General features: G+C 48.9%; 1 protein-coding gene across 2 annotated transcripts in view; it reads left to right on the top strand.

The window, feature by feature from the left end:
- The first annotated feature begins 4,559 nt into the window (after nucleotides 1-4,559).
- Nucleotides 4,560-12,396, top strand: part of EXPH5 (exophilin 5) — a 533,865-nt gene continuing 526,028 nt past the window's right edge. For both annotated transcript variants that reach the window (XM_085621525.1, XM_085621524.1), the window contains exon 1: nucleotides 4,560-4,792. In XM_085621525.1, the coding sequence (XP_085477651.1) occupies nucleotides 4,641-4,792 (152 nt within the window). In that variant the 5' untranslated portion in view covers nucleotides 4,560-4,640. The remainder of the gene's footprint in view (nucleotides 4,793-12,396) is intronic.

Below are 12,396 nucleotides of genomic sequence, written 5' to 3'. Positions count from 1 at the left end.
TCGCTTAGGAGAACAGTGTCATTGGGGGTAATTTGATTTACCATAATAGATTTTTGTACTCGGGCCTGTTCTACGCTGAGTCAGTCTACGTTTTCCAAATCGCACAGGGCCGAAAAATAATTATGGGTGGGTATATTGAACCTCTGATGTGACTGGGCGTAATTATTCTGATGTAGGGGATTTGGGCGCTGGAATGGATGTTGGTTATTAATCGAGCGCCTCGCCATAAGATGAGGGTTAGACAGGTAGTTACGAGCATTTTGATAGGGAATTTGATGGTCTACTTCCCTCCAGTCTAGGAGAAGGTCTTTTACGGGGTGGGATTTAAAATGAGAAGTCAATTCTCGTAGATAAAAATAGTTGACGTAATGTGAAGAAATAGCATCCCCCCCTCTAGCTTCATACCAGTCTCCAATGCATCTGACAGCTCTATGGTCCCTGAAGTTTATGATTATCACATCCCCCTTCTTTTCTTTTGGTCTAGTTCCTACCCAGCTCGTGCGTCTCACCATTAAAATTTCCCCATTTATATGTGCGGGAAGTGGACGGTTTTGATTCAACCAATAAATGGTTTTGTTTTTTAAAGCATAGTAGTCCTCTCTAGTGCCCTCTGGAAGTTCGGGTACCCCTGTCATAATGATCGTGTATGGGGCTGATTCCGGGGGTAGGTCCACCCTTCTACTTGGTGGAATGTTCTGGGGCTGGGATAGCCATTTGCCGTTCCCATTATCCATTATGTCTTTTCTCAACGTATTATTTATACCCACGGGGTTACTTTTGCTTTTATTTTTTTGGTCTTCGACATTTCCTGTCATTCCAGATTTAGAGCTACTGGCCACTCTTGTCTCCCTATCTATTTCTTTGTCATTTGGTGGGGGATTAGTTCCACCTATATCTGTAGTTTTTTTAGATAATTTTCCCGCTGATTTTCCCCCCGGAGCGGTGTGCCTTTTCCTTTGAGTACCACTGGTTGATGGTGGTTCTAGCAAGGTGGAGAGGGAGGTAACTGAATCGGCGGTAATGCTTTTAGTCTGTATTTTTAAAAGTTCAGATAGAGTCAAATTGTTCCCTTGGATTTGTTTGCCCAGGTCGTCCAAGTGTATACTTATTAGTCTTGTCCTCTCTAAGAGAGGGAGTAAAAGGGACTTAACCATGGTCTCTATTTTAGTGAGTAATTCTCCCACAGGGTCCTGATCAGTGGGTATCCCTGTAGTGTTGATGCTAAGGGGAGGATTATTTGTCACCGAAAGGCCAGTAAGAGTCGAGGATTGTACTAAAGATCTAATCATCTTCTTTTTAGCTACAGGTCTCTTTTTTGGGGTATATCTATTCTCAGGAAGCCCTATAGTCGGTGGGGAGGAAATAACCAGGTTCGGTGAATCTGATAGTCCTGATGTGGTTAGGCTAATTGAGTGGTCTGACGGGGTAGGCGTGCCTGGGGAATTTATCTGGAGAATTATTTCCTCCCTTTCAGGGGTGGGACCTGATCCCTCAATTATCGCCCCCGGGGAGACTACTTTCCCAATTGTGCCCAAAGAAGAGCGTTTGCCAGTTAGCAGATCGAGGGATAAACGCTTTTCTGTATCCGCAATTTCCTTCTCCAGAACAGTAGTCACACGTTTAAAAAATTGATCTATTGTGCCAGAGACGGGGCCATTGGAAGTATTAACAGTTAGAGTGCGTGATTTCCCCACTTCTGAAGGCATGTTAGAAAACTACAAAGAAGTACCGAGGAAAAGCCCTACTTAGACAAATCCAAAATGGCACGGGTACAAAATCCAGGATTTATAAATAGTTATAACAATGGGAGGATGCAAGTCTTACCACACAATGGAGGTTAGTGAGGTGGCCCGTCCCGTCCTCAATCGACCTCTGACGGCCACAGACGGCCCGCCCTTTGCCCGGGCTTGGCCCCGGGCGCTCCCGCGCGCTCCCGCGCCGCGGAGACAAAGGTCAGTAATAACAGTAATGGTGTGGCAGGGGCGGGGCAGGCAGGGAGAGCGACCCAGGTGTTGCGGGTCTGGACCTCACGCAGGGACTCCTGGTACACTGAGTCCCTGCGGGTCAGCTCGCAGCCCTGGAGTCCCGTGCACACACACGCGCTCGCAGCAGCAGTTCAGCTGGATGAGCTCAGGGGAAGCAGAGAGGCTCACCACCGGTCGGGGAGGCAGGAACAGCGAAGCGGGACCCGTGCAACGGGTCCGGCGAGGAGCTGCAACAAGAAGGTATGGCCAAATGAAGTCTCCACTCTAATGCAGGCAAGGCAAAACGATAATCCCAGCGATTTCCACAAAGTTTCCGGCACTTATTTGCTGCGGTGGGGGCGGGGCAGGCAGGGAGAGCGACCCAGGTGTTGCGGGTCTGGACCTCACGCAGGGACTCCTGGTACACTGAGTCCCTGCGGGTCAGCTCGCAGCCCTGGAGTCCCATGCACACACACGCGCTCGCAGCAACAGTTCAGCTGGATGAGCTCAGGGGAAGCAGAGAGGCTCACCACCGGTCGGGGAGGCAGGAACAGCGAAGCGGGACCCGCACAGCGGGTCCGGCGAGGAGCTGCAACAAGAAGGTATGGCCAAATGAAGTCTCCACTCTAATGCAGGCAAGGCAAAACGATAATCCCAGCGATTTCCACAAAGTTTCCGGCACTTATTTGCTGCGGTGAGGGCGGGGCAGGCAGGGAGAGCGACCCAGGTGTTGCGGGTCTGGACCTCACGCAGGGACTCCTGGTACACTGAGTCCCTGCGGGTCAGCTCGCAGCCCTGGAGTCCCGTGCACACACATGCGCTCGCAGCAACAGTTCAGCTGGATGAGCTCAGGGGAAGCAGAGAGGCTCACCACCGGTCGGGGAGGCAGGAACAGCGAAGCGGGACCCGCGCAGCGGGTCCGGCGAGGAGCTGCAACAAGAAGGTATGGCCAAATGAAGTATCCACTCTAATGCAGGCAAGGCAAAACGATAATCCCAGCGATTTCCTCAAAGTTTCCGGCACTTATTTGCTGCGGTGGGGGCGGGGCAGGCAGGGAGAGCGACCCAGGTGTTGCGGGTCTGGACCTCACGCAGGGACTCCTGGTACACTGAGTCCCTGCGGGTCAGCTCGCAGCCCTGGAGTCCCGTGCACACACACGCGCTCGCAGCAACAGTGCAGCTGGATGAGCTCAGGGGAAGCAGAGAGGCTCACCACCGGTCGGGGAGGCAGGAACAGCGAAGCGGGACCCGCGCAGCGGGTCCAGCGAGGAGCTGCAACAAGAAGGTATGGCCAAATGAAGTCTCCACTCTAATGCAGGCAAGGCAAAACGATCATCCCAGCGATTTCCACAAAGTTTCCGGCACTTATTTGCTGCGGTGAGGGCGGGGCAGGCAGGGAGAGCGACCCAGGCGTTGCGGGTCTGGACCTCACGCAGGGACTCCTGGTACACTGAGTCCCTGCGGGTCAGCTCGCAGCCCTGGAGTCCCGTGCACACACACGCGCTCGCAGCAACAGTTCAGCTGGATGAGCTCAGGGGAAGCAGAGAGGCTCACCACCGGTCGGGGAGGCAGGAACAGCGAAGCGGGACCCGCGCAGCGGGTCCGGCGAGGAGCTGCAACAAGAAGGTATGGCCAAATGAAGTCTCCACTCTAATGCAGGCAAGGCAAAACGATAATCCCCATGAGTACTGATTCTGCCCAGTCTATGACAATGTAATCTGGAGATAGCAGGACAAACTAGTTAAATGAACAACGGTAAACTATTTTGAATGGGTAGGGTACAGTGAGCTAGCGGAGGGTCCTTGGGAAAAGAAACATTATTGTGACCATGCTGGAAAGTGTTCATTGAGAACAGCAAGAACTACGCCAGTGGAAATAAACACACATAACTCTGCTTGACTGTGTGCTGCAGACACAATGAACAGTGCACATGAAGGAGGAGACATCTATTGTGAACAAGATGGCATCTAGGCTTAAACTGAAGCCTAGTTAGCAAGAGCCAGGAATTTGTTAATAATGCACAAAAAATATAAAATACACAAAATTCCAACAACTTGATCGCAATAACCTTAATAACGTTCCCTCCTACACTTAAAGGCCAGCAGATGAGGCAGTACTGAGGTATTTACTGTGGGGCCTGCCAGGGGTAATCTTCACTTTCCCTAACCCAGTTTCTTCCTCACCTGCATATCTTCATAAACAATTTAACTTTCCCTTTAAGTGGACGCAGTTGTGTAAATACATTTTGAAGAGAGGCATGTAAATGCTCTAAAAACATGCTAATTAGGATAAACAAGTTGTAATTGAAGCCTGTTTCTATAAACTGTACATTTTTAGACGGCTTGGGCAACTGGTTAAAGGTGATATGTACCGTGGAAAGCTGCCTTTCTACTGGCAAAGTTATGTTATAAATGTTACTCAACCACTTCATGCTGTGTACAACAACTTAAGGCCCGCCCCCTCGGGGAAGCGATTGGCTGTCGCCTAAGCACCGGCTCCCAGTTTGTAGCCTGGATTGGCTAAGAGGACAGGCCGTCATTTGAGCTGTCAAAACAAGCCCCTGGGTGCAGGTAGAGGCAGCCCATGCATTGTTTCTCAATGTAGCTGCGATTGATTTCATCTGGCTGCTGCCAGGTGAGCAGGAAGCGCGCGCTCCCCGTGCCTCGGTAATGCCAGCATGAACGCGAGATTTCAACGAGTGGGAGCTGGGCCTGGACGCGAAGCGCCGAGGGACAGCAGCAGGTTGGAGCAGGGGCCCGTGAAGGCGGAGAGGATGACCAGGGTGCGCCGGGTGCGGGAGCCGAGGGGTGCCGAGGACAGCAGACCCAGGTACACAAACAAACACTTCAGGGACGGGGCAGCGGGAGCGGGTTGAGCTTCCAGCTTTATCCGGGAGGAAGTTTGAAACAGGCGAACTTTCTAGTTTTCTCTCTAGTCTTGCAGACTGTAGATTCATGCCTCGCGCACCTTCGATGCACATATTCTAGGCGCCAGGTTACCAGGCATCCTGTGGCCCTCATTAGGAGTATGTGATCATGACGTAATAAACGTCTTCAGTGTATGCAACGAGTTTTTGGTGCATTTACCACGCTTTGGGGGCTTCATGGAAAGTGGGATGATTGCATCCAAAAAGTCACACTGCTACTTTTTTTGCACGGGATAGCCGTGCCCATTAGCATCAGCAAAACGGTGCTGATTTTGCACAAATGTATACGCTAAAGTGTGCGGATGCCCGGTGTATGCACGTTGTTCCGCATTTTATATCTATTAAGGTGAGGATATTATAGGAAGTGTGGAATCGTGGCAAATTGGCGACTTTCTCTGAAAGAGCACGGCTTTACAAGTAGGCGCCTCAGGCGGAGCAGGATGAAGCGTCTAGGAGGCGTTTTATTGCGCGTCTTGAGGCGTGAGTGACACTGTAAAGTGCTCATTTACCTAACTTTGAGAGTGCCGCACAGGCGTGTCTCGGACTGTAGTTTATGTTTACACCCCGTCATTGAGTAAGGAGCCAGTGACCTACTTTGTATGGACACCCGCGTGGCCACAGTTGTCGTATCATGCTCTGTGGTTGATGCCGGAAAACGGCTGGTCCCTTGCACTGGTTGCAGGAGTGCGCCTAGAGGCCTTTAAATAGTATAGTGAGCTATGTGAGTGTCGCTGCCTATTCACTCACTCATGCCTAAGCGCATACATTAACAGTGAGAAGATGTGGTGCATTATAAAACACAAATAAAGAAACATAAATGAAATGCACATGAATACTGAAGGTCGCACTATCTGTGTAAGGCTGGGACAGGGGGCATGGACGCTGCTGCAGCCAGTACACGTTCAGTGACAGGGCCTGAGTCCTGGGCGCCTTTTAATTTTGTGTAATAATTATAAACTATACAACCGGCTTTAGAATATATGGGACGCCTTTATTTGTGCAACACACACATACTTGCTTTTTAACGTGATTGGTATTTAACGTGATTGGTAAATACATTAAACACGTGTGTGTGTGTGTTGGCAGAAAGCACATTCTTTTATCCTCTCGGTTATGTGCAACATTGGTACCTCTCCAGTGCAGATGTTTTTCCGTTCTTGCTGCAGTTTCCTGACCCCATGACTGTGCCCAGGAGGATTTAACCGTGGTTTAGTGTATTTTAAGGTGTAATTAGAAAAAAGAATATAGACATTTCTGGCCTCTGACTTTTGCTGTAATGACCTTATGGATAGCAGTAAGTTTGGTGATCAGCTGCAGTGACGTCACAGTGCCCGCATCTGCATTTCATCGGCCTCCCCCTGTGCATTAGGGCTGCTGCATGACGCTGCTCCACACTTTCCTCCCTCTTGAGAACAGCACGCGCAGGGTGTATGTATGGGGCATGGGAGAGGTCTACCACATACACTTGTTAATTATATTATTAGAACTACTTGGTGGAAAATAACCTATTGTTGATACTTTCTCGTGCTGAGTAAAGTGCCCCACTCATGCGCAGCACTTTGGAACCTACCTGCATGTAGTCCCCATAGACGCTGCAATGTCACGCTAATGGCCCATTGTGAGCTATACAAGTACTAATTAACCATAACCATTCAGTAGCTGAGATAATTAACATTCTTTCAATTCTGTTCGAAATCTCCATGAATTTATTGTTTGCCGTCTGTCAGATAATTGTGACAGACACGCTTCCAGATTTTGGAAGTGATATGACAAAATGGCTACCTCTTGGTACCTTTCCTCGACTGGGTCCAGATAGTGCTAAAGTGTGTGTTCTGTTCGTTTGGTAATAGTTAGTAGCCTCCCACATACCTGCTTACGACAGCCTTCTTTGAAGACATTTTAGCATTTGTCTCGGGTGCGCTGACCTTTCAGTTCTCCTTTCGCAGGTGCACTTGGCAGCCGCGTGGGCAGGGTGCGTCCTGTATTGTTCCTGCTTCTTCATTAGATCACATTGACCTGTTAAGATGCAGTTGTGATTGCCTGCCCGACCTTTACAGGCCTAACTAAGAACACACCACAAAGCAGCAGAAATCAGAGGAATACAAAGTGTAAATAGCATAACAAATGCTTCCAATGTGCGCTGCCCCTCACCCTTTGTATGGGGTACCCAGTCTCTCACTTACTCCCATTTAATACCAGTCTCAGCACTGCGTTCCTTTTTCCATTATACAGGATTTATGTAGCTCCTACCTGCCAAGTAAATAGTGTTCGGTCATAATTGTTTGAGTTCACCAAGGCCCTTTTATTGCAGATTATTATGTGCACAGTGCAGTGGTTAAGAGGACAAGTACGGCTGCCTGTGAAATGTAGGAGAGGGGAGTACTTGATATCCTGTCATTTGATACTAGTAAGTAACTAGTCAATGAAACACAATCAGAAAAATATTTTGGGGCGAACAACATGCACCATGTTAGATTCAGGTTTACAGTTAGGGCAGTGGCGTAACGAAACTTGAGGGGGCCCCGCTGCAAGACACGTGGAGGGGCCCCCTTTGGGCTCAATCGGGAGCTCTCTGGCCAGAGTACTGTGCGGAGGTGGGCCCCTGCGGGGGCCTGTGTTACGCCCTGGCCTAACATGTGATCAGCATATTAGGTAAAATGAACTGTTCTATCTCAATAGATCACATTCAGAAGATTTGGACAATCTTAGGCACGTACACCACCCCATGACAGAGCTTGGTCTATATTCTAATCATTTGTTTATAAACAGAATTGGGTTATTTTACAGTGTCTGCAGAAGCTACATAATTCAAAGGATGGGAAATAAACACCTTAGATGTGTTCGCTCTTTAGCTTGAGCGCAGTGGTCGCTGAGCGGGGGAGATCTATTCATTTATCGTTCTGACCCTACTTTCCCTTGCCATCACATAAAACACAAGTGAGGTACTTCATTACTAATTCTCATAAACTATTGTACTCACAGATTTAACATTTTATTCCAACACCAGGCCAAAAACTGGTAGATGGGCTAACGCCTTCTGGCCTGCAAATCACACAACTGCAGTTCACCCCTGCTGCACCGCCACCAAGCGGCGCCCGAGCATCCATCGAATGCACCTCTGATCAGCCAATCAAGCGTCAGTTCAGGCTCCTGCCTCTCCTTTCCTTACTTGTCATCTGGTAGAAAGTCATGAAAGTTAGTGAAAAGCCAGGGTGAGCCCGCAGTCAGGGAGGGACAAGAAGGGGGGAATGGAAGAGCAGCACCCTACCACCCTCCTTGAGTGAAAATAGTCACAGAAGTGAAAATACATTCAACAATTATAAGCACGAGCCAGTTGAGTATATTTCATGTACTGTTGTCTAGCAGCTAAATCTCAGAATAATCCTGGCTATGGCCACAGACACTTTATCGGTCCATGCCGCGGTGATGGACACCGCACAGAACTTAATAGCAACGTGCTGGGAGCGCACGCGAGGTAGAAGAAGAGGGGAGTGTAACAGCAGCACCCCACAGACGTATGGCATCTGTCACATAAATTAAAGTGTTCAGAAAATTAGCAGTCTTTAATGGGCCAACCCCTTATGACGCCTCGATAAGATAGGCAAGGCTCAGTACATCACTTGCTCTTCTCTCCCCTTCCTGCACTTACCTTCTGATGAACACTGCAATGTGGTGAACAGCACCCTGTAGATATCCCAGTCAAACACAGGATGATGCTAAAAGGAATAACAGAGTCCCACAAACACATGTAAATGCAAACAGTTATAAAATGCAAAATGTATAGTGCGTTCGTAAGTAAAACTACAGAGGCTATGTGGTGTGTGCATGCCCGTAAAACACACTTGTCCACTTCTGAAAAGCACACATTTGTGCAAGTCCAGTGACTCCCAAAAGATGGTCGCACAATTAGGAATGCCGCCGTGTTCCTTTTTGGAAATGTAAAGACCCTCTGATGGCGAACATTGACCTGCTGTCCCAGCTCTTTACTGCAGCGCTGCCTAGATGTGCACAGACGCAGCGCGTGCTCGTCCATCTCTACATGTGCATGTGCCCATCTGTGATCCGCATTACAGAATGTTTACCCATTTGCACACAGTTGTGCATGGAATATAGGCTCTACGGTCCTTTCCGAATGTGCAAAGGGTGGGGAGTGCGGTCCATAATCTTGTTTCAAAATGTTATGGGGTAGAATATTTCACATAATGCGGTGGAAGTAACCATGACCCATGTCCACCTTCAGACCCCTTTTGTGCAGCGATCCTGCCCAATCTCCCCCCCAGATTCCAGACCAAATAGTTTGGGACACGCTGATTTACCTTTCAAGACGCGAGCGCCTACAGAAATAAGAGCTGTAACAACCAACCTACATGCAGGATTCAGAGAAAACCATATTGAAAAGGATTTCCTCGCGAGAACAAATATGAGACCGATTTACCTACATCCAAAAAATCCTCTTATGCTCTTTACTCACAGGAAGTTAAACAATGCATGTAGACATACTGACCTAACTCTAGACGCCTGCTATGTGATATTAAAAAAGACAAAAACATGGAGAAAAAAACACAATGGCATTAGGGTCATAACCTGGTGTGGATTTCACATAAATAATACTGCGCGGCATGAGCGTTTTTTTGTAGCAACAACACAGGCAACTAATGACAAAGAAGAGAGTGACGTGCTGAATGTAAACAATGATTGTGTGGTGGCAGCAAGTCACCTTCCAGGCACTTTGCTGCCCTAAGAAGTGGCAGATTTTGCAGCTAAACTAAGAACAGAAATATTATTTTATGTTTCTCAGTATTTGTCTGGGTTGTATTAAAAAGCCATGCCATTCATCCCATTTCCAAAGGCCAGATCAAAGATGCCCTTCTAACGGCCCCGAAGACCCCTCTCTGAACTTTTATAGGTTTGGAAGATGAATAATTCTTATAAGTCACAAGACCCTGTGGAAGGACAGAGTTCACGGTTCAAAAGTCCGCAACAATGAAAGCTTCGAATTTCAAAATAAAAACTTGTTAAAGTTCTAGAATTACCTATTGAAGTCAAATGAACCGCACACATTGGCTTTGAGATACACTGTGGTACAAAGCACGCGACTAATACCAAATGAGTGAGGTATGTGAGTCTGAAAAGTACATCATCCTCTAATGAAGTGAAGGTGAATGCTAAGGAGAATGCATCATTTTGTGCAATATGCATCATCTCATAGCTGCCAAGCGTCTTTCTCCGTTAGTGACTGGTTATACCTGTGCCGTTTTTAGGTCTCGCCTGACCCAGCGCATGCGCTGGTCTGGCGAGACATTTTGTGAGGGCTCCAAAAAGTGCTACCAGGCCAGCCTAGAGCTACAGTGCATGTGCGCGGGCGCGCGCGCCACGCTTTACCGGGATTACTTTCACTTTCGCGGCCGCACGTTCGCTTTGATGTTCTCCGTGAGGCTTCAATAGATTGCAGCAGTTAAAACAAGCATTGGCATAGCCAATAGGTCTCGCTTTTGGGACCTTTTAAGTGTTTAGTTATGCAACTGTTGCATGGCTAAACACTTCTAAGGTCCCAAAGGCGAGACCTATTGGCTATGCCAATGCTTGTTTTCTTAGAATTCTGGAACTTTTAGACCCATATGAAACCAAGGCTACAAATCTCCGAATTTTAAGAACGAAAACGGCACTGGCCCAACTGGTAATGCACGGACTTAGTAAACTTGGAAGCTATGCTTGTGGCAGAACCATTCTGCACAGCCAGGTTACACAGGAAAATGATGAACACCGGCTGAGCAGGAACTGAAATGCTGCACACACCATGTTTTTGCGCCTGCCTCACTCTGTGTCAGCGGCAGCCCTTCACTTTACTCTGAAGCAGAAGAGTGCTCCAAGATGGAGAGAATGCGCTATGAGTAGAGCAGCGTCCTGACTGCACAGCCACCGGGGCACAACCTTTTATTAAATTATTCGAGTCTTTGCCATGAAAAGGCGCTCTTGGCAGCCTCTATACTCTAGTGCTGCTTCTTTAACTTGCAGGTATGGCTCTGAATCTTACACAGCACTGGTCTTCATTCCTGTAGACCCTAAACATGAAAACACACTGTAGGTAAGACATGAACGGCTGCAAAGAAGGATATTGTCGTGTTCAAGCCTAGGGCCTAGAAATCACTGCAGACCACACGCGTTCTCTATAGTGGCCAGCTTAATGCCTGCCCACGCCCAGTGCTCCGGGCTTTTTATTTGGTTACTGGCGTGCCTTCCGCGTGGACGTAGGGCGCGTCCACTAGGCACACACACAGGGGAAGGCTATACAAACATCTCCTGAGACCCCCCTTAGTAATGGTCGGGCCCGGTTCGGGCAACACTACATTCCTCCTTTACCCAGAAATGCAAAACGACAAACATCAAACATAGCGGCAAAACATCCTAAAGTCTCAAACACAGTCTCTGAGTGTTTCACGAACAAAAAAGGAACAGTCTTACTTGGTCTTGGCGGAGGTACAGCCCCCTCTCACTTCAGCATGCGACAGCAGGCCACAAAGTCTCGGTACCTCTGGGATGGCTTCGGACAAGGGTGTAGATGGTACTTGCTGTGGCTGCGCCCTTCTGGAGGGGTTTGAAACATGTCCTCAGAGCAGTCTGTCTCAGCTATGCCGGGGCCGCTCTGTGTTCCTTGCGACACAAGATCTCCTTGGGCTTGCGTGGCCGAGTCGTTCCCTGTATTTTCTGTTCCGCATGGGGTCTCTTCTTCTATGGCTTCTCGGGGACCTGGCGATGACACTGGGCGGTGTTCTCCTGGCTCGGGAAAGTCTTCCTCGACTCCATTTGGGACTCTCTTAAAAAAAGATACATTCCTTGTGACCTCTTCTCCGTCCCTGGTCGCCGTGATCAGGGTACCATTGATGTTCGTGACAGTCCAAGGGTCTAGCTCGAATGGCAGGCAGAACTTTCCACCTGGATGGCGGTCTTTCATTAGCACTCGGTCACCAACTTGGATTGGGCTGTCGGCGGCTCTCCTCTTTCGGGACGCTTCGCGATTGGTCTTTGTTCTCTGTTCCATGGATCGGTTAGGTGGGGTTGGTGATGATGCCCACGTGGGGTGATGTGGGATAGCGTCCGTGACTGCCCTGCCAAAACAAAGGCGGCTTGGAGGAACTCCTGTGGTGCAGTGGGGCGTCAGCCTGTATTTGCGTTGGAATTGGTAGAGGGCTAGTTCCAGGCCCTGGCCGTCCGCTAGTGCGATCTTAATAGTCTTGTTCAGAGTCCTCATTAGCCTCTCGACTTCCCCGTTAGCTTGAGGCCACCTCGGGGTTATGCGTCGGTGCTTGACACGGTGGGACTGCAGGTACTCAGCCAGCTCGGCGCCGTTGAAAGGTGGACCATTGTCTGTGCGCAGCACCCAAATGAGGCCATGGGTGGCAATTATCTTTTCCAGCTTGGGGATTACCTTGGATGCGGCAGTCGAGGACAGGATCTCTACTTAGGGGTATCGTGAGAAGTCATCCATCACAACTAACATGTATTTTCC

This window comes from Triturus cristatus, chromosome 8 (genome assembly GCF_964204655.1).
Source record: "Triturus cristatus chromosome 8, aTriCri1.1, whole genome shotgun sequence".
Taxonomy (NCBI): domain Eukaryota; kingdom Metazoa; phylum Chordata; class Amphibia; order Caudata; family Salamandridae; genus Triturus; species Triturus cristatus.
The sequence above is the reverse complement of the archived record's forward strand: the minus strand, read 5'-3'. Positions and strand labels throughout refer to the sequence as shown.